General features: G+C 44.9%; 1 protein-coding gene and 1 long non-coding RNA gene across 2 annotated transcripts in view; one reads left to right on the forward strand and one right to left on the reverse strand.

The window, feature by feature from the left end:
- The window catches only part of LOC138373595 (uncharacterized), a 392,875-nt gene that overhangs the window by 298,685 nt on the left and 68,965 nt on the right, over positions 1 to 25,225 (forward strand). The gene's annotated exons all lie outside the window — the stretch shown is intronic.
- Positions 1 to 25,225, reverse strand: part of LOC123770294 (calcium-activated chloride channel regulator 1) — a 238,110-nt gene that overhangs the window by 45,971 nt on the left and 166,914 nt on the right. Inside the window, exons 7-8 of the mRNA XM_045762003.2 lie at positions 3,612 to 3,757; positions 1,385 to 1,603 (exon numbers count right to left, since the gene is read on the reverse strand). Coding sequence (XP_045617959.1) covers positions 1,385 to 1,603; positions 3,612 to 3,757 — 365 coding nt within the window. The remainder of the gene's footprint in view (positions 1 to 1,384; positions 1,604 to 3,611; positions 3,758 to 25,225) is intronic.

Here is a 25,225-nt window from a genome sequence, read left to right on the forward strand (position 1 = left end):
TTCTGGTAGCTGAGGAGACAGTGCGCGGTATTCGTAATCCTGTGGCCCGCGTTCGATTCACGGCGCCGGCAGGGACAAATGGTCAGAGTTTTTTTTACCCTGATGCCCCTGTTACCTAGCAGTAAATAGGTACATGGGAATTAGACAGCTGATACGGGCTGCTTCCTGTGTGTGTGTGTGTGTGTGTGTGTGTGTGTGTGTGTGTGTGTGTGTGTGTGTGTGTGTGTGTGTGTGTGTGTGTGTGTGTGTGTGAGACCGTGACCTCACCTAGTTGTGTTTGCATGAGTTGAGCTTCGGCTGTTTGGTCCCGCCTCTCAACTGTCAATCAACTGGTGTACAGATTCCTGAGCCTATTAGGTTCTTATCACATCTACACTTGAAGCTGTGTATGGAGTCATCCTCCACCACATCACTGCCCAATGCATTCTACTGTGTGCGCGCTCGCGCCGGCGCGTGTGTTGAGGGGAATGGTAAGAAACGAACTACAGTACACAACAACTTAGAAACAATAAAGCACCCAGAAATCAGAAGTAAGACAAACGTGTTCCCATTTTTTTTTAAGAAAAGGACAGACAGACGAAAGGCGTTAAATTACCCGTCAATGTCCCTGACAGGCATCTCCTGCAAGGTCCGGCAAGAAAAATAATCTAACGCAGAGTAGCGAAAAATTTCGAGAAAACAGAATTTGTTGTCGACAAGCTGCGAGTAATTAACCCTTTTGAACAATAACTTGAGGTGGGAGGTGTATTGAGCCCAACTGAATTCATGTTTTAGTAGACATGGCATGACGTTGAATATTTTTTTAGGGCAATACCAAATATCTGAACGTTTAGGCGAGGTGGAGAGCTAATTCCTCTCTTCCTGCAAGTACTAATGGTAAGCACTAATATGCAAGTATGATTGATGAAGATTAAGCCACCCAAAAGGTGGCACGGGCATGAATAGCCCGTAAGTGGTGGGTGGCCCTTTTGAGCCATTACCAGTATCAGTAGATGATACTGAAGATCTGTGGAGGTGCGGCTGCACCCTGCGTGACGGGAGATGTCTCCCGTGTATGCAAGTACGTTACTCATCAATTATATAACCCTTACCACAAGATAACGACCCTTACGGGCTATTCATGCCCGTGCCACCTCTTGGGTGGCTTAATCTTCATCAATCATCATAACGACCCATTTTCATCACTGGAGACATCTCCCGTCACGCAGGGTGCAGTCGGATCTCCACAGATCTCCAGTATCATCAATTGATACTAGTAATGGCTCAAAAGGGCCACCACTTACGGGGCTATTCATGCCCGTGCCACCTGTTGGGTGGCTTAGTCTTCATCAATCATCATAACGACCCATTTTGAGCAATTGTATTACTAAGTGTGTTTACTCACCATGGCGTTCCTGACGGTAATGAAGATCGTGTTGACGTCTCCGTCCTCCTCCTGGATGTGGAGAGTCTCCAGCTTTTTCCCGTGGGGGTTGAACAGGTTCACGTTGTTGCCCACGTGACCCAGGTCGTAGTAGGTGACCGCGAACTTCACTTCGCCTCCCAGAGACTCGTCGATGTTGAAGTACCCGGTTGAGGTGCTGCTGATGCCCCCTGGAAACTCCTGTAAGAGAGTAAGGATGGCGTGATAATCTTAAGATACATTTATAAAATTTATTCATTAGTGGAGATTGAAATGGGTTAACTTTTAGAAAGGAGAGAATTCTGGCGACGCAGAGCCGTCTTGGTTGTTTCAATTGTTTTGATCCTGTTAGTGATATTTGCAGGTATTTACAACCCATAACGTTGATCACCGTAGATACTGGTTCATACAGGGCTCCCAATACAGTTATCCGGGCATTGAATGCTAATTTATGAAGTTAGTCTTCCGCGAACACTGACATTAGACAGTTGCTACGGGCTGCTTCCTGGGGATGTGTAATAAAAAGGAGGCCTGGTCGAGGACCGGGCCGCGGGGACGCTAAGCCCCGAAATCATCTCAAGATATACCTGGTCTAACGTAACTTAACAATGTCTAAGCGTGTTTAAATGTTAATTACGGGACCTATAAAATGCTTACCTTGGGTAAAGCTTAATTGTGTAGGGAGGAACTGTTCTATACTTATGAGTTCATTCTCACTCATTGCAATCTCCTACCCCAGCATCCCTATTCTGCGTGGTCCTATCCTCATTCTGCATGATCCTATCCCATGCGCAACATTCCCAGAGTCCTATGTTCATATTTACAGCATTGACATCCCACACGGGTCTATCCACATATGTCTCTCTCACAGCCGGCCAGTACAACACGTCCCTGCCGATTGATTGATTGATGAAGATTTAAGCCACCCAAGTGGCTGGCAGAGGCATGTAAACGCCCCCTGCCAGCCTCCACAGATCACTTACGGGGCTATTCATGCCTGTGCCACCTCTTGGGTGGCTTAATCTTCATCAATCAATCAATCTCCACAGAGAAGCTCCTTATTCCATACACGGCTCTCATCCCATCTCTTCTATCTCTTTCCCTCTCTACATTTGCCGTGAATTTGAGAGTATTCCTCTTGCTGATCGTAGAGATCATATTCCTCTTCCAGTTTATCTTCACATTTCACGTCACATAGAAACCTAATTTTGTGAGCTTATAACGCCAGAATTTTGGTCATGCGAGATGTTCTTAAAGTTGATGTGGTAGCCGGCTGCGTCCGGGTCTCTCTCTCTCTCTCTCTCTCTCTCTCTCTCTCTCTCTCTCTCTCTCTCTCTCTCTCTCTCCTCCCTTTCCCTTCCGCTCTAAAATCTCTTGAAAATGTAATGTTATGGAGCATGAAAACTGATAAATAACTAAGGAAAACACCCTCCACTGTCATACTTCATGGAAATTGCACGGAAGAAAGGGGGGAGGGGGTAAAGATGGCCCTGGTGCCAACCCCAACTGACCTTTGACACAACTATAACCCCCCCCCCCCCGCCCCCGGCCATATGTCGTCTTGGAAAATTGGGTGAGACTATCCTCTAGCGTCTGGCCTCGACCCCTCACACAGACATTCTCTCAAAAAGATAATTATAGCTTTCAACATTGCGGGTTCTTGACTACTATGCATTGCGATGTTAATTAACAGATAATTTAAAAGAAAAAATATGATGTTTTTTCTTGCTAAAGTGTACGAAATGTTTATGGCACTTGAAAATGTCTTTTTCAACACTTGTCTTTTCATGAGTGTTCGTGTACAGCTGTTCTGTATGTGTTCGAAATAATAGATCATTGTAGTAGACAGGTACACATAGGCAGGCAAGATAAAGCGTAGGAGACGACAGTTACAGACACGGGAGACATCTCCCGTCACGCAGGGTGCAGTCGCACCTCCACAGATCTCCAGTATCATCTATTGATACTGGTAATGGCTCAAATGGGCCACCACTTACGGGCGTATTCCAGGGACCATAGGATTAAGGACTTGCCCGAAACGCTACGCGTACTAGTGGCTGTACAAGAATGTAACAACTCTTGTATATATCTCAAAAAAAAAAAAAAAAAAAAAAAAAAATATTGTGATTTGTGTGTGTAATACTGGAGTGAAGTGGTTACGCCCCCGCCCTCCACCCTCACCCCCTTGTTGCCGCTCCCCGACACCCACCTTCTTATGTATGAGCAGCGGGAGCTTCTCTGGGTCCGGGATGAAGATCCTGAGGGCGGCGTAGAGGGCGTCCATCAGCCCCACCATCATCGTCACCTTGCTGTCCGTCCCTATACCTTCGTCCAGCACGGCGAATGACTCCGTTCCTGCAAGAGAGAGAGAGTCACGTCACCGCCATGGGGGTCAGGTCAACCTACGAAGGAGGAGGGACTGGCTAGCATATGGGGTCAGGTCAGCCTGCGGTGAGAGACTAGCACATATCAGGTCACCCTGCGGGGATTGGTGGGGTCACGAGGTCAAACTCAGATGTGATTTTTGATGACTGAATGAACAGTCACTTGTTCCATCCCCCCCCCCTCCCAGCAAGTACAGCTTCACGAGAACACTCTTGGTGTACACTTAAGCTTGTCTTTTGCTTTGTCAAAATTAGGTCGATAACTTTTTACTAATTGCGTTTGGTGCAAGCACTTGTAAACTGATTGCAATATTCCATTACTTTTGGCGATAGTCGTGCTTTTAATGCAAGCAAAGAAATTAAAGTACATTCATAAAAAATTAAAGAGAACCCTTGCAATAATGTTTTTAACTTAATGTGAATACCATACCTCAGATGTTCATTCCAGTACCCATAATACCCATGGTGTACTCTTGTCGTTCACTTCAGTAACTAAAATACTCATGGCGTTTCATTTGTATTTTCTTTAGCAAACAAAAAAAATCACTGTATAAATGTACAGCTTGGACGTGTATCACTCGCCGCCCCGTACCGCCATCAGCCAGGTGGGGGTTTTAAATATATAATATACTAGCTGTACCCGGCCACGCGTTGCTGTGGCTCAGCAACGCGTGTGCTTATCTGAGCCACAGCAACCTTCCCCCGTCCCCTCGTCCTCCCAACTATTCCCCACTTCCCTGTCCCCTCGTCCTCCCAACTATTCCCCACTTCCCTGTCCCCCTCGTCCTCCCCACCATTCTCCCCTGTCCCTTTGTCCTCCCCACCACTCTTCCCTGTCCCTTTGTCCTCCCCACCAACCCCAACTCCAGCGTCCCCTCGTCCTAACCATTCCCCACTTCACCGTCTCCTCGTCCTCTAAATCATCTCTCACTCTCTCGTCCCCTCGTCCTCCCTACCATTCCTCCCTCCCCCGTCCCCTTGTCTTCCCCATTCCCCTGTCCCCTTGTCCTCACCGTTCTCCATTCTCCTTGTCCCCTCGTCCCCACCATCCCCAACTCTCCCGTCCCCTCGTCCTCCCCACTATTCCCCACTCCCTCATCCGTTACATTCCCAAATGATCTGATGTTCCCATCAGAAAATTGGGAACATCAAATGATCTGATGTTTCAATAACTGAAATATAATTAAAAGTTAAAAAAACGAAATGAAAAACAATGAAAAAAAAAATAAATATACTCACGAAATGAACGGTATGTTAAAACACAGCTCAATTCCAACACAATGTCACAAAATAATTAAATGAAAATGAAAATAATTCGAACTCTATGAAATTTCCATTGATCAATGAAATTGGAAACATTGAAATGGAATCGTAACATATTTAGTATAGCGTATGTTGCTATTATATGCAACAGATGGTGCTGTTTAAAAAAAAAGCATGTTTTTACTGGTCACAGGTGTGGCATATATATAGTAGGTATATAAAAACACACCGTGTATTTGAATGGAAAGTTGTGTCAAAATTTCAAAGCCATCAGTGAAGAACTTTCGGATATTACAGCGTGTGTTGCTCTTACGTCCAACAGATGGCGATGTTGAAAAAAAACATGTTTTTTTTCCTGTCACAGGTGAGGCAGGTATATAGTAGGTATAAAAAAAACACGCGCCCATTTGAATGCAACGTTGTGTCAAAATTTCAGAGCAATCGGTAGAGGTTTCGAAGATTTTCCTCTCATGCAAAAAACAAAAAACACAGTTTTACAAAAAATCATGTTTTTTCTCGTCACCGACGTGATATCTATGCAGTATGTATACAAAAACCCGCTCGGATGCGAATAGAACGTTGTGTGAAAATTTCAAAGCAATCGGTGAAGAACTTTTGGAGATTAGCGATTTTGAACAAACGAACATTTCCATTTATATAGATTTTGATACACGTGTAATGTGCAATTTATTTAAGTCCTAACCAACGTGTTATCGCCAGCACATGTTGCACAGGGGATTACTGGAGTAATTAGTCAGCCTCCAGCTCCACATTTGTCACACTACAATATTGTACATAAAAAAATATGCAAGGTATTAAATTTCTGATTATTTTGTAAAATAATGCATGATTTGTTCAAACATTTGGATTATAATTCAATACAATGTTAAGTTATCCTGATATAGCGTAACGTATAAGACAACCGGATTATATATGTGACACAACGCATAACAACACTATCAGGTGTTGTTGTTATGGACTCGGTTACTAGGAACAAAATGTTCCAAGTAGCACGGGCTATGATGAGCCCGTAGCTTACCTGGCACAGGAGCGGGGCTGAATGAGTGTGACACACACAGGTAGACACGTCATTAAATGTCAAGTTTTCACATTATGGTATTATTAAATCTATCCTTGAAGATATTTTTCTCCTGGAGCGTCTTTGATATGTTAGTTGGTGAGGCCTGTATGCCAAGACAGCCTTCACACCCGTTCATGGACTCTTGAATGTATAACATAAGAATGAAGAGAATTGAAGAAGGCCTATTGGCCAATACTATTACGCTTCTATTTATATATGCACCCAAACTCATTCATAAATATCTAACCTACGCTTGAAACAATCACGTAATACCTCGTCTATTATGTTACCGCTATTTTTTTTAATAATCCAACAGTCCTGTTTCCAAACCAGTATTTACCCAGGTCGTTCCTTCTCTAAACTTGTTCAACGATCTGTTATTAAAGCTCTATTTTGTGTTGATATATTTAAAATCTTTGTTTAATATCCCGTCAGCCAGCCTGCGGCCTGAGTCCTACAGCTTGGTGCTGGCTGCAACATTAACTGGGAACTTTGTTCTTATAAACCAATATTTTTGTGACTTCCTAGTGATTTAGCAAGACATGTTGAGCCAGACGTGTAAAATGTGATATACGTTGACCAAAAAAATTCATATATTATAAGAGGTGATATTTCTTGAGTGCAGTAAGATAGAATCTGTTGATATGAAATGAAAAAAACAGATCTTTTAATAATGAATTATAAGTAAACCTATGACTTTGTTTATACGTTTAACAGTATAAGCGAAGCACATGAGCATTGTTTACAATCGATAAGCAGTCTAAGACTGGTCAATTAACTGGTTGATGTCAGTAGCATGAATGATGATTGTCACGATTGAGTAAAGGTAACCCTCAAGCGTGCAAATCGGAAATTTCCTGTGCAATGTAAAATGTATATGTAAATGGGTGTTTGAGGTTGGAGGGCATAGGAATAGGGGCTAGCCTCATCCAACTTGGCTCCTGGTTCCTGTGGAGTACCTGCCCAACATGGTTGTGGTCGGGGGCTTGGCAGAAATTAAATGATTACCACTCGGCATGGTGCTAATATGACCCCCACAACAAATTTTCCAATGTAGCTGGACTCGGTATTAAATTTTGTATTCCAGGCTACATGCTGCCTCTAATGTCAGTTTTCTACGCTTTGTGTGTATCTATCACCGTGTTTCCTGTTTCTCTGTGTGTAGAGACATGATCGAGGTGTAGAGGACTATTGTGGGAGGCATTGGGTGGACTGGTGTTGGGAAAGGGAAAGTATGAAGTCATAAATACACATTTCAGGCAGTGAAAAATAATTTTTTTTATAATGACCAAATTGTTTATTTAATTTTGCAGATATGTGATTAATGTTATTAAACTAAGGATAAATGGAAAACAAAATCGTGATTCCAGTTATATTTTAGCATTCGTCATGGGGTTCTTATTTGCACCGTTTCAAGGGGCACTCGTTTCACTTCTGCCAGGTCATGTTGGGCAGCAACCCCACAGGAATCAGGGTGCCAAGTTGGGTGAGGCTAGCCCTAAGCTTCTGGCCTCCAACCTCGAACACACAGACTTTTTAATGTGTGTATTGAGGGGGGTTGGGGGGGGGGGTTGGAAGGGTACTTAATAGCCAGAGTTTCCTAACAAGTCGAATTTTCGTGAAATATTAAATTTTTCCAAAATTTGTTCTTGTGAAATTATAAAGTTTTCATTATATAATATAGGATTGCAATTTTATGTTATTTGAGTCATAACATAAATATTTTATCAAATCTAACCTAACTTGTAAGATTAACTGTAGTTGTAACAGTAAAGTTTAATCATTCTTAAAGTGATTAATCTAAGTGACAACATTAAAATGAATCATTGCATCAATCTAACTTCAATAACGTGGACTATTCAATTAACCAGAAAGACACCATTAACCTAATAATATGATTAACACGAATCATTAGATTTGCCCGAGTAACCGGATTAAAAGGAGCAACTGTGTTAAACTGTTGATTACCCGGATGTAGTGGACTAGTCGGCATATTAACATGAATAACAATCATATCTGTCTTACCCCGGGTAGCCGTGTTAAATGAATTATCTTTTAACAACTTTGTTTTTGAGATCTTGATTATTACAACACTGTGGAAAGCGATACAAGAGATAATGTGTGATAGTAACCGTCAGATGAAGTGATATTCACATGACACTCCGGCCAAGTAAATGTTGAACAGGAATTGTAGTTATGTCACTAGAATACATTGAACAAGGACAACGAGTTTCTACCCCATATGAACCCGGTATGAGACCCCATATATGGGAACTATCCCATATATGGGAGCCGGTGGCTGAGCGGACAGAACACTGGACGCGTGATCCTGTGGTTCCGGGCGCCGGCGAGAAACGATGGGCAGTGTTTCTTTCACCCTGATGCCCCTATTACCTAGCAGTAAATAGGTACCTGGGAGCTAGTCAGCTGTCACGGGCTGCTTCCTGGGGCTGGAGGCCTGGTCGAGGACCGGGCCGCGGGGGACACTAAAAAGCCCCGAAATCATCTCAAGATAACCCCCTGAGAACAGCCGCTGGACTGTTGCAGTGAGAAAGAAGGGTTTCGAGAATTTAAAGGTTGTGAACGATCTCGTAAGATATATTTTAGAGATAAATAGTTTAGAGTTACGTGGGGTTGAATAGTTTTAAGATGGAAAGAAGACATAAAAAGCTGTACTTGGAAAATTACGCTGCTAAAAGGACTGAAAATTTCCTTCTATTAGGAACCTTAGAATGTAATCAAAGATTTAAGTCTCCGTGGTGTAGTGGTAAGACACTCGCCTGGCGTTCCGTGAGCGCTATGTCATGGGTTCGTATCCTGGCCGGGGAGGATTTACTGGGCGTAATTCCTTAACTGTAGCCTCTGTTTAACGCAACAGTAAAATGTGTACTTGGTTGTAACAACGATTCTTCGCGGCAGGGGATCGTATTCCAGGGACCATAGGATTAAGGACTTGCCCGAAACGCTACGCGTACTAGTGGCTGTACAAGAATGTAACAACTCTTGTATATATCTCAAAAAAAAAAAAAAAAAAAAAAAAAAAAAAAAAAAAAATTGTGAAGTCCCACGCCGGAAGGTCGTACAAAAGTATGATGCACAAGACACACAAACACCAATAATAAACACCAAATAAACACAAACGCAAATTATTAATAAACATATTTTTACCTTGGGTCGAATTAACAATTAAACCATATGGCATTTTCACTAGTGACGGAAGATCTGCAGTGTATGATAAAACTAATCTCCCATTAGCCTTCCACTAATCTCTTGCACAACATTGACAATCAACATGTGCAATCAAAGACTGCTTTCACACTGCCCCATCACCAGCGCCGTTGCATCCTAAGGCACGAGACTGGGAGGGAGGGGGGGGGGGACCTTACCATTTCTAGGCCTCACAGCTGCCATGCATTTGCCTAAACCAATCCACCGGAGTACTCCACCGCACACAAACACTCGTATATATATCACGGGCAAAATATAATGGTTACAACTCGAGGATCCAGGATTTAGGGTAAGGGGGGTCGCCTTGTAGAGCGAGAGAGAGAGACTAGGTTCTCGCCTCGTAGCGAGAGAGAGAGACCACGGTTCTCGCCTCGTAGAGTAAAGGAGAGACCACTGTTCTGTGCACTCCTGTAACTCCTCCGAAAACCTTCCGGGTTTGCAACACCCGGATAGTAGCTATGATCAGACACGATCGCTAAGTGTGCCCAACCTCCACACACGTGGACCCTCCACACACGTGGATGGCGTGTGTTTTCCCCGAGGTGCTCCGGCTCAGTGAGCTGCAGAACTTTACAGAAAGGTGTGCAACTGTAAAAGACTTTGAAATGTAAATGTAAAAGACTTTGAAATGGTTGCTCTTCTGTCCCGGCTAATGTCCAGAGAAAAAGTCTTGCAACGTGCTTGAAGCGCGTGTCCCAGGGGTCAGACTTTGCTCTTAACTGGATGGAAAGTAAATATTTTTTTCAGGGGGGTTTCAATTGTAGGTCGATTGCCTCGAGTGATTTAGCAGCTCGACCGCGTAATTAATTGCAATGTCGAACAATGATATATAATCTAAATTGTACAGTTTCTACACGCACAGCAGTGTGGGATCCTCTCACTGTGTATTCTCTAGGGGTATACAGAGTGGGGGCCCGACACCTCGCTATCAATGCAGATAATTTTGCATCAACATGCAACTAATACAAATTATTTAACATAATGCCCACTGCCACGTCAATTATTCCAGTTCAGAGTTCACCCTTGAGTGATCCAGGTTCAAGCAGCAAGGCTAATCTCATTTGACTTCAGATTTCAAGTGCCACTCTCATCTCGCCTCACTCTGCTTCCGCAACAACAGACAAGTGTGTGTGTGTGCCCGAGTGCGTTGGGTTAATGCTTCGGCTTAAGCCATTTCAGTCACGTAAGTTCAAGTTTGCCAAATTATTACCATATCAGGGTTAGAGCAGAGCCATAATCTTGGTGTCCCGAGCGAGACTTACACAGTGAGGGACCCGCAGGGCTCGGGGATGGGTGAAGAGGGACTGGAGGAGGCAGAGAAGAGGTCGGAAGGAAAGACAAGTTGAGGATTCCGTCACAAGTTACAGTAATATCGTGTCAGCAAGGCGGACAGCCCGCCTGCTTTCATACCTCTCACTGTATTTCCCACTTCTAAACTTCCCTTCACCTATACCTCTCCTTCCTCTTTACTCCCCCCCCCCAAAAAAAAAGTGACAGTATCGTCAGGTGTAAATAACACGGATGGTATACTGACTCGGAACGAGGCTCCAGCTCCTGGGATCCACACTTGACGAAACTGTATATAACTTGCAGCAAGACTGAACTAATAGAACTCGGCTATGATAGGTTAATGGAACTTAATATCCCAACCCTAAAGGAAGGAGAACTACGGGGACATGATTCCTACATGGAAAGTATTGACACCAAGCTCTCACAAGTCAAACCTGGCCTCGGGCTGGGCTTGGGGAGAAAAAGAACTCCCAGAACGCCATCAAGCAGGTAACAGGAATAGACAAGGTGGATAAGGACATCCCTTTTTAAAGTGAGAGAAAACAGAAGAAAGACATTAAGGAAATTCTTGTATGAGTGTACAACAAGCAAAACGCACTGTAACAAGTTGTAGAAGCCACCTCCATCCACAACTTCAATACCGGATTTGATGTTGTGGATGGAGCACTGTTCGAGCACTGTTTTTTTACAGTGCTCGACCGTCACTGAGGCTGAACTAGCACGAGGAGACGAAGGAAATGTTGAATTTAATCCAACAGGAGACAAAATGTTAAAAAAAACGCACACCGCACGCATTGGTTCGCTCACTGAAATGTGTACACATATAATGGGAGATGATGGTAATGTTCACAACTTGTGTTAAATGCCTGCTAACAAATTATAAAATCAATGGGCACTTCACAGACAATTGCAGTTGAAGCGCCAAATAGGTAAAACAAAAAAGATCGAAAGGACACTAAGCATTAGTCCTTTTAGGCATAAGTAGGCAGTCACAAATAGTTAAGTCTAAACAATCGATCTTAAATAGGAAATCAGAAATATGTATTCAGAAACAGACAATCACGAATGTCGTCAAATATAATAACAAATAATCCTAGAGTGGTCATAACAGCCAATTACAAACAGTTTACCAGAAACAGATAATCGTACACTGAACACACCCCTCACATTTAGCAACCATAAGGTCGTACCTTACGGTAGCTAAATGCAAACGCAATATTATGACCCATTAGCGAGTATTTTGCAGTAAAACTCTCCCAACATCGCGGTTTACAATCATCCTAAACAATACCAAAGGTTCCCCTCGCTAAGAGCTCGCTACGCCTCCATCTTTTACAAAAACACTAACACAAAATGTTGCATATGCACGCGATAACGCTGCACCAGACATCAAATGGCTTCCAATGAATAGCTCAAATTGATTTCAAATGCTATCAACATTTATATATTAGGTCATTGTAAAGGAGGGTTTTTAAGAAGAGGGGAATGTGCGAGGTGCTTCAGGGAATGTTGATGGGGGGAGAGGTGGTGGGAGCCCTTTATGTTGTCGTGAGGCAACAGTTTTTAATGATTGCAATGTTCTCACTCCTCACGTAAAGGATATTTGCACTTCTTTGTTGCATTGTAGTTCCGGGTTTTACAGCTGCCTCTATATAACAGGTCTTGTTTTATAGGACAATCCGCATAAACATTGGTGTCCACGTGTCCATTGATGTCCTTGTATGTCATAAACATTTATGTCCTTGTATCACAAACATTGATGTCCTTGTATGTCATAAACATTGCAGTACATAAGGTATGTGGGGAACAGAAAAGTTACTCCATATGGCTTTGTCTTCATTGTTAAAATCGTTAACATTATCACCACCACATACTGCAACCTTCCCCACCACCACCACATACTGCAACCTTCCCCACCACCACCACATACTGCAACCTTCCCCACCACCACATACTGCAACCTCCACCACCACATACTGCAACATCAACAGAGCACAGTATTCCATCTTCAATGTTAAGATTGTGACTAGTGTGGTCTAACAACTATATTCATCTCACTGTTACTCAACGCCTCCCAACAGGATGCCTGATGAGTGCCTTCTCTTCACTTGCCTCTCGTCTCCCTCTCCCTCTCTTTCTCTTCCTTCTCCCTCTCAGTGCCTCCCTCTTGCTTATCCAGTCATTATTCACGACCTCTTAGTGTCGGCCATTCATCAAGCAGCCTCCGTTGTCCATCACCTCGGAGATAAAAGCCTCGACTTATGAAGGGCGGCTTCGATTGTTGGGGCGTGATGGAAGGGTAGTAGAGGGTGGTTGAGGGTGGTTGGGAAGGGGGTGTTGATTGGTAGGGGCAAGGGTAGTAGAGGGTGATTGGGAAGGGGGATTGTGGGCAGCGTATGGAGGGACGGAAGACAGGAGGACGGATTGGAGGCAAGCAAATTTGCAGGGATATGCTAGTATGATAGTGGAGCCGGTGGCTGAGCGGACAGCACTCTGGACTTGTGATCCTGTGGTTCTGATGTCGATCCCGGGCGCCGGCGAGAAATAATGGGCAGAGTTTCTTTCACTCTGGTGCCTTTGTTACCTAACAGTAAATAGGTACTTGTGAGTTAGTCAGCTGTCACGGGCTGCTTCCTGGGGGTGGAGGCTTGGTCGTGGACCGGGCCCCGGGGACACTAAGCCCCGTAACCATCTCAAGATAACCTCAAGATCCCCCATAGTTTGATCAGCCTTCTCTACAAGCCTCCAAATGTGTATCATACACTCGACACTACACACTATTGGAGTAATATGGTGAGTGGCGTGTCTGGCCTTCCCAGACACACGCACTGCCCACCCAGCCACGACCAGCTTCAATATCACAACCAGAAATTCTACTGGACTTGCATGGACTTTAGAAGGCATCTAACTGGTATACCTAACATCTACGTTTTAAGCGATTCCCGCTCTCTCGAGGGTGGTCAGGAAGTGCGGACATCACTAACTACCGCCAGGGTAACTACCGCCAGGGTGCGAGCTGGTATTGGGTAAAACGTGGATTGTACTCAGCTAATTGTGCTTGCGGGGATTGAGCTCTGGCTCTTTGGTCCCGCCTCTCAACCGTCAATCAACAGGTGAGGAATTGTGGGATACTAGCTAGGTGAAATCATAGCTTCAAGCAAGCTCAGTATATCTTACGATTGGCGTACTTACATCTCGCCGTGGGACGAGTGGCAAGGCCAGAGACGCGAGTTCGATCCGACAGCATTGACTCAATATTTTCTTTAATCAACCGGTCACTCTCCTTCCTTGACGACCCTTTGTCCCCTCCATTATCAGCCCTTATCGTAAAGCTTGAATGGTCACCAAGCCATTACATCCGAAAACGCTTGACCCCTGAAGGATTCGAACCTGGTCAGCTAGGGTTCATGCGGCCCTAACATGTTGAAGTGACTTGATGATGTATCTGTGCCCAATAATGCCACGTGTGCTGTTGGGTGCTTGTAGCTCTCGCCACTTCCCAATACTTTTGACAGTTGCTGGCTGAGTGGTTACAACACTAGACTGCCGGGGGCATGGAGACCCCGGTTAACTGGGTTCGAATCCTGAAAGAATTTTCGGATGTGTGAGTGTGGGGGGGGGGGGAGTGAGCCAATGAGGGAGAAAAAAGGGTGAGGTCAGAAGTCATTAAAGAAGCATGAAGTGACAGGCCAATTTGAGGAGTGAGGGTTGTGTAATGGAGAACAGCCCGCGTCCAGCGGTTGGAAGAAAGACAGCAGCTTCACCACCTAGCAGTAGTAACACCGCCAGTAACAGCAGCGGTGGCAGCTTAAGGCGGGAGATATGCCTAACTGTCTCGTGCTTAGACCGGGGAAGGCAACGGCATTCACAGACAAAGAGCGAGCCATTTCCCGCCAGTCCGCACACATCAACCCGCCTCCATCCTAATTCTCACCGGCCTCCCGCCTCCATCCTAATTCTCACCGGCCTCCCGCCTCCATCCTAATTCTCACCGGCCTCGTATTCTAACCGCCCGCTTTTGAGTCAAAATCGGTTAACGATTAGGTCACTCACAACAGCTGCGTAAAAACATTAATATATTCCCTATATCACCATAAAACACGTGAGAAAGGACAGCATCCCATTAAATTCAAGGTAGTAATGGAAGGAATACAGTGAAGCATTCTACAATGCGGGGTCAAAATTTTGTCCACTCTATTTCTAAACCTGTTTATGGTAGCCTATTGATCTCGATTACCGTCACCGGTAAGTAGATTGATCAATAATTTATCCGCTACCTTAACCCTGATGTCATTGGCTACTGATCAATACAGTCACACTCCTTCGGTCAGCTGATCTGCACATGTTTACACTCGATTAAAGAAAACGAATTTTGTTTCACTGGACGGAAACACTTTACCAATAATTGGAATTGCAATCATAATGGAAAAAAACAATCGTAAGACTGCAATAGCTAATGAACCTTATCCACACACACACACACACACACACACACACACACACACACACACACACACACAAACGAGCATCAGTGAATCGTTAAATATACTGTGGCGCATGTCTGTCAATTGTCTATACTATACTGATGGCCTTGTCCACCCGTGTGCCCAAATGAACACAAGAATGTTACTATCTTAAATAATCCTAAGTAAAAAGAATAATTTTGATTTTTTCGTGAAACTTGTTGAGCGTGGTTAAAGATCAGCTGGGCAAGCCGCATGTTCTCCCGAATCCTCCGCTATGCAAAGTAGTGCCCTCCGCGATGTCAAGTAGTGCCCTCCTATACTAGCCCATTTGTTGTTAATTTGTAGATTATTTATGAACAGTTTCTAAATGGAATGTGGAATTCTCTTCACTACAAAACTTTTATTAGAGTAAATTATCAGTTTCAGGAAAGATATATATATGATATTCTTGAGCGGCGTCAGCGTCGTCCAATGACATGACGCGCAAGATGAAAAAGGCGGGAAATGGTAAGCACTGTGGATAGCTTCGTGAGTTTAAGGGCATTTACTTGCGCTTAAGAGTTCAACGAAGCCACTAATCTTATGCCATAATGTGTGCAAGATAATGCTGAGTAATTTAAATTTAATAGATAAGTCCTTATCATAAAGTTTAGATATCGTGCCACTTATTAACATACTAAATTATAATAAGGAATTTATTATCTTATTTGTCCTGGTAGGCTTATTTGCCTGTACTTTACATGAAGAGGAATAATGATGATACTGAATTTCCCCACCAAAATAATACTTTCTGTCATTTTGCCCTTTGTGACAAAAGTGGTGTGTGTTCATATGTATATTTGTTATTACATTATTCAATATATTTCAGAAGTGTATATTTCTTCGTGTCCAGAAAGAAATTTTTCTTGGTATATGTACATATATTCAATATGTACAAATACCATGTACATATTGAATGTACATGTACAAATATGTACATATACATGTTTATGCACTCCTTGGGCAGTGCTTCCTAGACAACTATTTTCCTGGGACCACACTAGAAACCCTTAAGTTGTAAACTACCTCGTAGTTGTAAACCCTACGGTCATAGTTGTTAACTTAATCTATGATATGGTTTACAGTATGTCCCCGGAGGCATATATAAGTACAATTCCCACTGCTGATGGTAAATGAAATCTCAATGAAAATTTCTCTTTGAAGATTAAAATATGACTAAAAATAATCAACTGGCTGAATGCAGTTTAGTAGATATTCGCTCTGTTATATTCAGCATGTTCTTTTATATTTATTTATTAATTTAATGTTGTATTGGCTACTCTCACTTCAAGCCCAGAGGGAGACTGGGGCAGGGTGGATCAGAAATGTCATTGGCAGATGACAGGATTGGTGGCAGGCGGTAGATGACAGGATTGGTGGCAGGCGGTAGATGACAGGATTGGTGGCAGGCGGTAGATGACAGGATTGGTGGCAGGCGACAGATGACAGGATTGGTTGCAGATGGCAGGATTGGTGGCAGGCGGTAGATGATAGGATTGGTTGCAGGCGGCAGTTAGAAGGGTCGGGAGGATGGGCGCGGGTGGGCCATCGGCCAATGCTCACACAATACACCACAATAAAGCGAGGATTACAGGGTGTCCCCTGTATCACCACACACACACATTATTACCAAAGACCCCCGTCTTCATAATTTGTGGGAGAACGGGAAATTTGTCATAGCTCACACCTGCGTTAATGTCTCGACCATATCTCACGCCTCTCGTTTCTGTAGTGGGCAGAGGGAGGGAGGGAGGGAGACACAGCTACATACATAGCTGTGGAACCTGTGTGAGTATGTACAGTTGTGCATTGGATCTTTATTGTGGTGGAACTGGTATATAGTGATGAATGAGGTGTGCATTGTGGTGGAATGCGTCTACGGTAGTCGTGCGGGTTGTGTAGTAGCTGAAAGGGTACATGTTGTGGTTCATTGATGTTATAATAAGAGTGGAATAGGTGTATATATACACTGGTAAAGACGGTCATAAAGTGGTGTACAGGCGGATTTCTACAACTACATTCACTCTTTCCACCACCGTATTCGCGGAAGTGGCGTATTTAATAGTTGAAAATTGTGTAATTGTGGTGGAATGCAATTGTTAAGTACGTGAATAAATTGGTAGAAAGGAAGCATATTATGACTGAGAGAATGTAGATAGGACGAGTTTCTCCAATTAAATTATTTCCCCGTCATATTTCTGGTGTCAGTGGCATGGTGGAAATGTCTGAATCGTTACACTTCCGGGCTGCTGTCAGCTTCGTTTGTAACAGACTGGCTTAGACGCGGTGGAGACGCCTAGCAGGACGTTATAACCCTCGAAACACAGACCGAAACTGTCTCTAATTTACGCTTGTTACAACTTGTAATAAAGTTGTTAAATTTTGTCTTAACGTGTTTATGACGTATTAGAACGTTGTTACAACTTGCTATATTGGTTGTTATAACTGGTTAGGTGTTAAAACTTGGTCGAACGTTGTACCAACGTCGTAATTTCGGTGTGTGTTTTGGCGGGTATCGACGGCGGTGTTGACACCAACACCCTCTTATAATCTTACCATTAACTACTTCTACTTCTCTGCTACCCCCCCCCCTTCCACCTGTTACTCGGCCGCTCCTTCCTTCCATCTTTACTTCGCAATGTACTTTATCCTCCATTGATGCTGCTAACCATCAATACTTTCAGCCACTTCTACCCGTCTTTTTGCTCAACTCAACTCATCTCAGTCTCTTTGAATCTCTCTCCCATTCTATCCTATTTATTCCCTCTTTCCTTCACCCTCTCTCTTCGTCCCCGGCTTCCCCCCCCCTCATCTCCACAGCCTCTTTGCATCCCCAGATCTCGTCTCCGCCTCCCCCTGCCAGCATCCCCAGACCTCGTCTCCGCCTCCCCCTGCCAGCATCCCCACGCGCCGTCTCTCTGGACTGATCCGACACGCTGGGACACTACCAGCGCTATGCATATTAATAGACTCTACTGTGTGGCCAGAGGTATCTGCCAATTACCACGGGGGGGAAAGTCCATAATAAAGAGGGCAAAAGTCTCAGGTGTGTGCGCGGCGTCCATCACTGGCAGCAGCTGCTGATGATTTTATGCAAGACCCGGCGAAAGACCCTTCATGCGCCCGTATATCACCCCACCTCTCCTCACTACTGTTTTTATTTTGATTTCTTAAAGGCCTTTCTTTGTTGCTGCCTGCTTGGCTGGCTGGCTGGCTGGTTGGCTGGCTGGTTGGCTGGCTGGTTGGCTGGCTGGTTGGCTGGCTGACTGGCTGGCTCCTTGCCTGCCTTGCTGCCTGCCTGCCTGTCTGCCTGCCTGCCTGTGTGCCTGCCTGCCTGCCTGCCTGCCTGTATGCCTGCCTGTATACCTGCCTGCCTCCCTGCCTTGCTGCCTGCCTGCCTGTATACCTGCCTGCCTGCCTCCCTGCCTGTATGTCTGCCTGCCTGCCTGCCTGCCTGTATGCCTGCCTCCCTGCCTGTATGCCTGCCTGCCTGCCTGCCTGCCTGCCTGCCTGCCTCGGTAAGACCCTTCCAGCCAGTATCTCACCCAGACTCTTATGACAACCTCCTCGCTCGTTCATCTTCCTTAACATCTACCTCAAATATTCGCTTTCCATTGATGCATCCTTGACTTTCCCTCTTCCCTTTCCCTCCCTCCCTTTTCCTCTCCCTCCCTTCCATCTCTCCTTCTCCAAGCAGTGTTGTCTCATTACCGCTCATTAACCAAGTCACTTCCCTTTCCCACTGTTCCCAACATCACCACTGTTTACAGTACAGTACAGAACAGAGAGTAAAAGAGTACAGTACATAACTGTACTCTTTGTTGTTCTGTAGGAAGATGAGCATAGTTTTAAATTTACGATGCTGAATTTAATGCCGAAATTCGTTGCATGCAAAACACACACATGCATATATACACACACATGATAGAGCTTGAGAAGCTCAGGAATGTGTACAAAAGTAGATTGACGGTTGAGAGGCGGGACCAAAGAGCCAAAGCTGAACCCCCGCAAGCACAACACACACACACACACACACACACACACACACACACACACACACACACACACACACACACACACACACACACACACACACACGAGTACACTAAGAGATAAAAGGGAAACTATAAAAGTTGTCTGCAAGTAACATAGCAAGTTTAAATATCACACTACGGCAGAGTGTCACAAGTGTTGCTTCAGTTTTATAATAGGAATTAGCGGGGAAACATCCTGCCCTGGACCCTTAAGGTAGAGTCATTGTACCCACGTCTGAATGTCTTCGGCCTGGGGGATATAGCCTTTACTAACACAAGGAGGATTTAGTGTACCAATAAGGTGATTGTTGCATACAATATGAGAAGATTGTATTTGGGTAATGTTTAGTCACCATACATTGTTAACAATCGTGTATTATTGAGTGTAGGGTTCCTGTCTATAAGTGAATATCCTTATTCATTAACAAAATTAATATAAAATTTTTGTCTAATCAGAGTAATTCAATCATGTTATTACAGTGAACAATATGATCGTATTCACTGCCGCACAAGACAGATCTATCGTCTTACACATGATCCTCAGAGTAGATTGAAGTACACACATTTCATGCAGTTACACTCTACATCATGTATTATACACGTTTCGATTTACGAATTTGTAAATGCAATTTTCTATTGTTCATTACCACACAATGCAGGGATGCATTTATAAGAGATACAGCTTAACAAAATAAATAAATCCCTTATTTCGTTCTTTAATATGGACAAGAAAATTTAGGGTTAATGGTTTGAAGAGCCTAGCGATTGCGAGCAATGAATATTAGCCTATTTAATATACTGATAAGTTATCTTGAGATCTTGAGATGATTTCGGGGCTTTAGTGTCCCCGCGGCCAGGTCCTCGACCAGGCCTCCACCCCCAGGAAGCAGCCCGTGACAGCTGACTAACACCCAGGTACCTATTTTACTGCTAGGTAACAGGGGCATAGGGTGAAAGAAACTCTGTCCATCGTTTCTCGCCGGCGCCCGGGATTGAACCCGGGACCACAGGATCACAAGTGCAGCGTGCTGTCCGCTCGGCCGACCGACTCCCCTTCAATAACCAGCAATATTAATCAAAATATTAAGAGGGATAGCATTGTAATAGACCCTAACCTTTATGGTTAAACACGTCAGTGGCATTAAAATGATTTCAAGATTATGAGTTAAACCAAATTAATAATTCACCATCTGATAAAGTGTGAGTGTATCAAGATAGTGTTTATCATAGGTTCTCTTGTTTGCTCACATAATCACCGGGGAATATTTTTGTTTATATATATAAATTTCAGGCTGTTTACCGTTCAGGGAATTTATAAAAATTCGTTTGAGGTATCTATTGGGGAGCCGGTGGCTGAGCGGACAGAACACTGGACGCGTGATCCTGTGGTCCCAGGTTCGATCCCGGGCGCCGGCGAGAAACAATGGGCAGAGTTTTTTTTCACTCTGATGCCCCTGTTACCTAGCAGTAAATAGGTACCTGGGAGTTATAGTCAGCTGTCACGGGCTGCTTCCTGGGGGTGGAGGCATGGTCGAGGACCGGGCCGCGGGGACACTAAGCCCGAAATCATCTCAAGATAACCATCTATAGAGAGCCTTTCCTAAACAGCCTGCACGATCTGGTACTGCTGCAAGCCTCGTCTAGCCACACACATCGTGACCACATGTAGCATGACATTAAGTATCGAACTGTCATATAGTAATGCGTGTTCACATCGCTGGATCAAGCGAACTGTAGATGGTAGCTCATAGCAACAGGTGAGCTTTGTTGAACTTCCACAGCTCAGTTGTGTCGCATTAAGGTGCATCAAAGTGACATGTACGCATTAACTCGGTAAGTCCATCCATTGAAGCTGGTCGGTACAGCGACGGTCTTGTAACTTACACGGTCGGCGTTCGAGCCCCGATGATCCGAGAGGTTCCAGTTCACCCTTGTTCTCATATCCCCTCCACCGGTTCCGTGTCCAAATATCTACTTCCAAATCCTCCCTACTAGTCATCTACTGATGGAGCGTGAGTAGCAGTCTTTAATCGGCATTCGCAGCGCAGATTAACCACAGTAACTGCTATACACACAGCAAATCAGGATCATATACCTGATAACCGTAGAGTCTGGGCTCAGGAGCTGACGCTCGACTCGCAACACACATTTAGCTAAGTGTGTGCTTACTGCTACACACACGAAGCAGGTCCTGTAACTCGGGGAGGGGGAAGGGGGGGGGGAAGAGGTAAGTAATTAAATTCCCGTATGGCAATCCATTTAACGCCCAAGTGCCCGCTACTAAGATATGCAAATATAGAGTTAGGAGCTGGGTGTGTGGCCGTGTGAAGCGTCTTTGTTCATGTGTATGCCCGTGTGTGTCCCTTCATGTATGTGTCACCATATGTATTTGCTCCCATTGAAATATGTACATTCGTGTATGTACCCACAGCTTTGTGTATTCCGGCATTGTGATGGTCTCCGCCTCTTGTGCGCCATTAGCGTGCGTATCACGCGCTAATGGCGCATGTGACGCATGTACTGCCTGTTTAGCGAGTACAGCATGTGTCCTTCCCTGTGTACGTTTCCTTGGTGTGTTTCCTCCAAACATGCAAACGTATCTCGCATGGTTTTTACACTATGCACATTTCCCTACTTCACACATGTGTGTGGTCTCAATTATGTATGTACATTTATTTTCCTCTCACGTGTCCTCATCTGTGCGTGTGTCCCCTTTTTATCTATATATACCTTCCTGTGTGTCTTGTCACGTGTACCTGTATCACCAGGTGTGTAGCTCCACCTTCACGTGTATCCTCCCGGTGTGTCCACAACGTGTCAAAGATGAGCCATCTGTGCTTGTCAGTGTGTTCAATTCCTTCGTGAACATGTTTGTGTCGAGGTCAGTAACTATATATATATATGTGGGTAGGGGGAGTTACAGCAGGTGTGTGTGTGTGTGTGTGTGTGTGTGTGGAAGAGGAAGTGAGGGACCACCAGCAATCATTCACACACGCCGGGTAGAATCGGTCTGAAAGAGTTAGAGGTGCGGCGTGTTTTATCAGCGAGGAGTGGGACCAGCCGCCCCCTTGTTGGTGGGGCACAGCACAACACTCATATGTGCCCAAGGGAGGAGGGGGGCGGCGCCCCCACATCATCCACCCCCCGTCCCCCCTAGCCCTCATTTCCAACACCCAGGGCACACACCTAACCATCGCGGGGATGCAGGGGGCTGGGGATAGGACATAGGTGAACAGGGGACGTGGGATAGGAGGGAGGGAGGGGATATGCAAATACGCTTTTGTAAACATATGTTCACCAGTCCCTGAACAAATACATATTTATATGTCTACACACAAATGTATACAAGTGATATGCATACAGGAAAATGCGCAAATACTCACTGTGCGGACACTCAACCATGCTGGCATATCTCTCACACTCAACCATGCTGGCATATCTCTCACACTCAACCATGCTGGCATATCTCTCACACGCAACCATGCAGGCATATCTCTCACACTCAACCATGCTGGCATATCTCTCACACGCAACCATGCAGGCATATCTCTCACACTCAACCATGCTGGCATATCTCTCACACGCAACCATGCAGGCATATCTCTCACACTCAACCATGCTGGCATATCTCTCACACGCAACCATGCCGGCATATCTCTCGCACTCAACCGCAATTCCGACACACCTGGCCTCACCAGATATCAACATGACTGATACATAGGTGCCTGCCAGGGGTACCTGTCCGTTAAATAAGTTCTTCGACGAAAAGAAACTTTCATACTGCCGGATGTACCGAAAAAGGACAAATAAATTATACACAACATGCAAGGAACTGGAGAAAAATGATAGAGAGATTGGTGGAGGAACACAATCACGGATACAAATGAAAACAAACTCGCGCCTGAAACTTTTGATACCATTCCGCGCATTTGGTTCGTGGGGAAAAAGTGGCCGAGACAATTGGAAATAATGGCCAAGGGAGTACCTAACGAACAGGAAACAAAGGGCCACGCAGATGTAATGTCGGAATGGAAAGATGCAGCAAGCAGAGTTCTTTAGGACTCTGTCCTGGATCCGTTGCTATTCTTAAGCTATGTTCTCGGCCATAATGGTAGGGGGTGTATAACTGCTATGGACAAATCCACAAGGGCCGTGACGAGGATTCGAACCTGCGTCCGAGAGCATCCCAGAGAGCATCCTCGTCACGGCCCTTGTGGAATTGTTCCTTTGATGCATCACGCAATTGTGATTTCTGTGTTATCTTGAGATAATTTCGGGGCTTTAGTGTCCCCGCGGCCCGGTCCTCGACCAGGCCTCCACCCCCATGAAGCAGCCCGTGGCAGCTGACTAACACCCAGGTACCTATTTTACTGCTAGGTAACAGGGGCATAGGGTGAAAGAAACTCTGCCCATTGTTTCTCGCCGGCACCCCCCCCCCCGGAGCGAACCCGGGACCACAGGCTCACAAGTCCAGCGTGCTGGCCGCTCGGCCGACCGGCTCCCTTACATAAGGGAACATATGTGTATAACTGCTGTGTTTGCAAACGACGGGAAACTAATGAGTTAAGTAGAAACTGAGACAATAGAGCACTGGAGGATGACCTGAACACATTTTCCAGACAATGAAGACAGGAATAACACCGTAAACAACTACACTATTAGAAGACAACTACAGGTGTTAGAATGCTAAATATATGAGCAAAGGCAAACACAAGCTCCCGGATGTATATATATATATATATATATATATATATATATATATATATATATATATATATATATATATATATATATATATATATATATAACTTGGAACGAATCAGAAGCACAAGACATATTTTCAAGTATAAAAACAATGTTCATAACCTATGAAAGGATTATTTCAGGAACATTTATACTACCTACGTCAGACCAGTCATAGGATACGCAGCATCGACATGAAACATATAACTAATGGAAAAATCCAAATATGCAACAGTTCAGTGAAAAAAAACAACTAAATAGTCTAAGCAATGGAGATAGGTTACGGGAACTCAATTTAACCACTGTTGAGAAGGGATATGATCACTAGATAAAAAATACTGAGTGGAATAGACAATGTGGACAAGGACAGCCTTTTCAGCTTGAGGGGCAAAAAAGAACAAGAGTACAATTTACGAACGTAAATGAGCCACAGAGAAGTACGATAATTCTCATACACAAATGGGTGACCTACAAGTACTGACTTACTAATTCACCTCGCACTCGTTCACATTCACGCACGCCCACATTCATCCCATACACGCTCACATTCACCCCATACACGCCAGCTACCCATTACAGGTCACAGGTCTTTATAATGAAGGCCAAACATGGGTTCGGAGACGCCAAATCCTATTACATAACCATACACAGCGTAGCTTATGACACTGACGAATTTCCTTCAACATTTAAAATCATTTCGGGTGGCATACACCGACTGGACAAGATGTGATGTGTATGGTGTACTGTACAGCATAGGTTATGTTGTTTACTACACCGCATAGGCTGTGTTGTTTACTGCACCGCATAACGTGTTGAAGTCGTGACCAGCGTGCCACAAATGCGTTCCCCGCCAACTTCAATTGTTACGCAAAAAAACACGAGCACGCCTGAATTGTCACTTCATTCAGATGATCAATAACACACAACGCGCGAGCCCTCACCACGCAGCTATTAGGATTGTTTCCATAGTACCAGGGTTAGGCTACCACCAGGGCCGGCCTGGTGGTGGTGTGTTCTGCCAGGCCGGGCCTCTTCAGGTGGCGAAGACGGCCCCCTTCAGGTGGCGAAGACGGCCCCCTTCAGGTGGCGAAGACGGCCCCCTTCAGGTGGCGAAGACGGCCCCCTTCAGGTGGCGAAGACGGCCCCCTTCAGGTGGCGAAGACGGCCCCCTTCAGGTGGCGAAGACGGCCCCCTTCAGGTGGCGAAGACGGCCCCCTTCAGGTGGCGAAGACGGCCCCCTTCAGGTGGCGAAGCCGGCCCCTTCACGTGCCAAAGCCGGCCCCTTCACGTGCCGG

This window comes from Procambarus clarkii, chromosome 42, assembly GCF_040958095.1.
Source record: "Procambarus clarkii isolate CNS0578487 chromosome 42, FALCON_Pclarkii_2.0, whole genome shotgun sequence".
Lineage (NCBI taxonomy): Eukaryota > Metazoa > Arthropoda > Malacostraca > Decapoda > Cambaridae > Procambarus > Procambarus clarkii.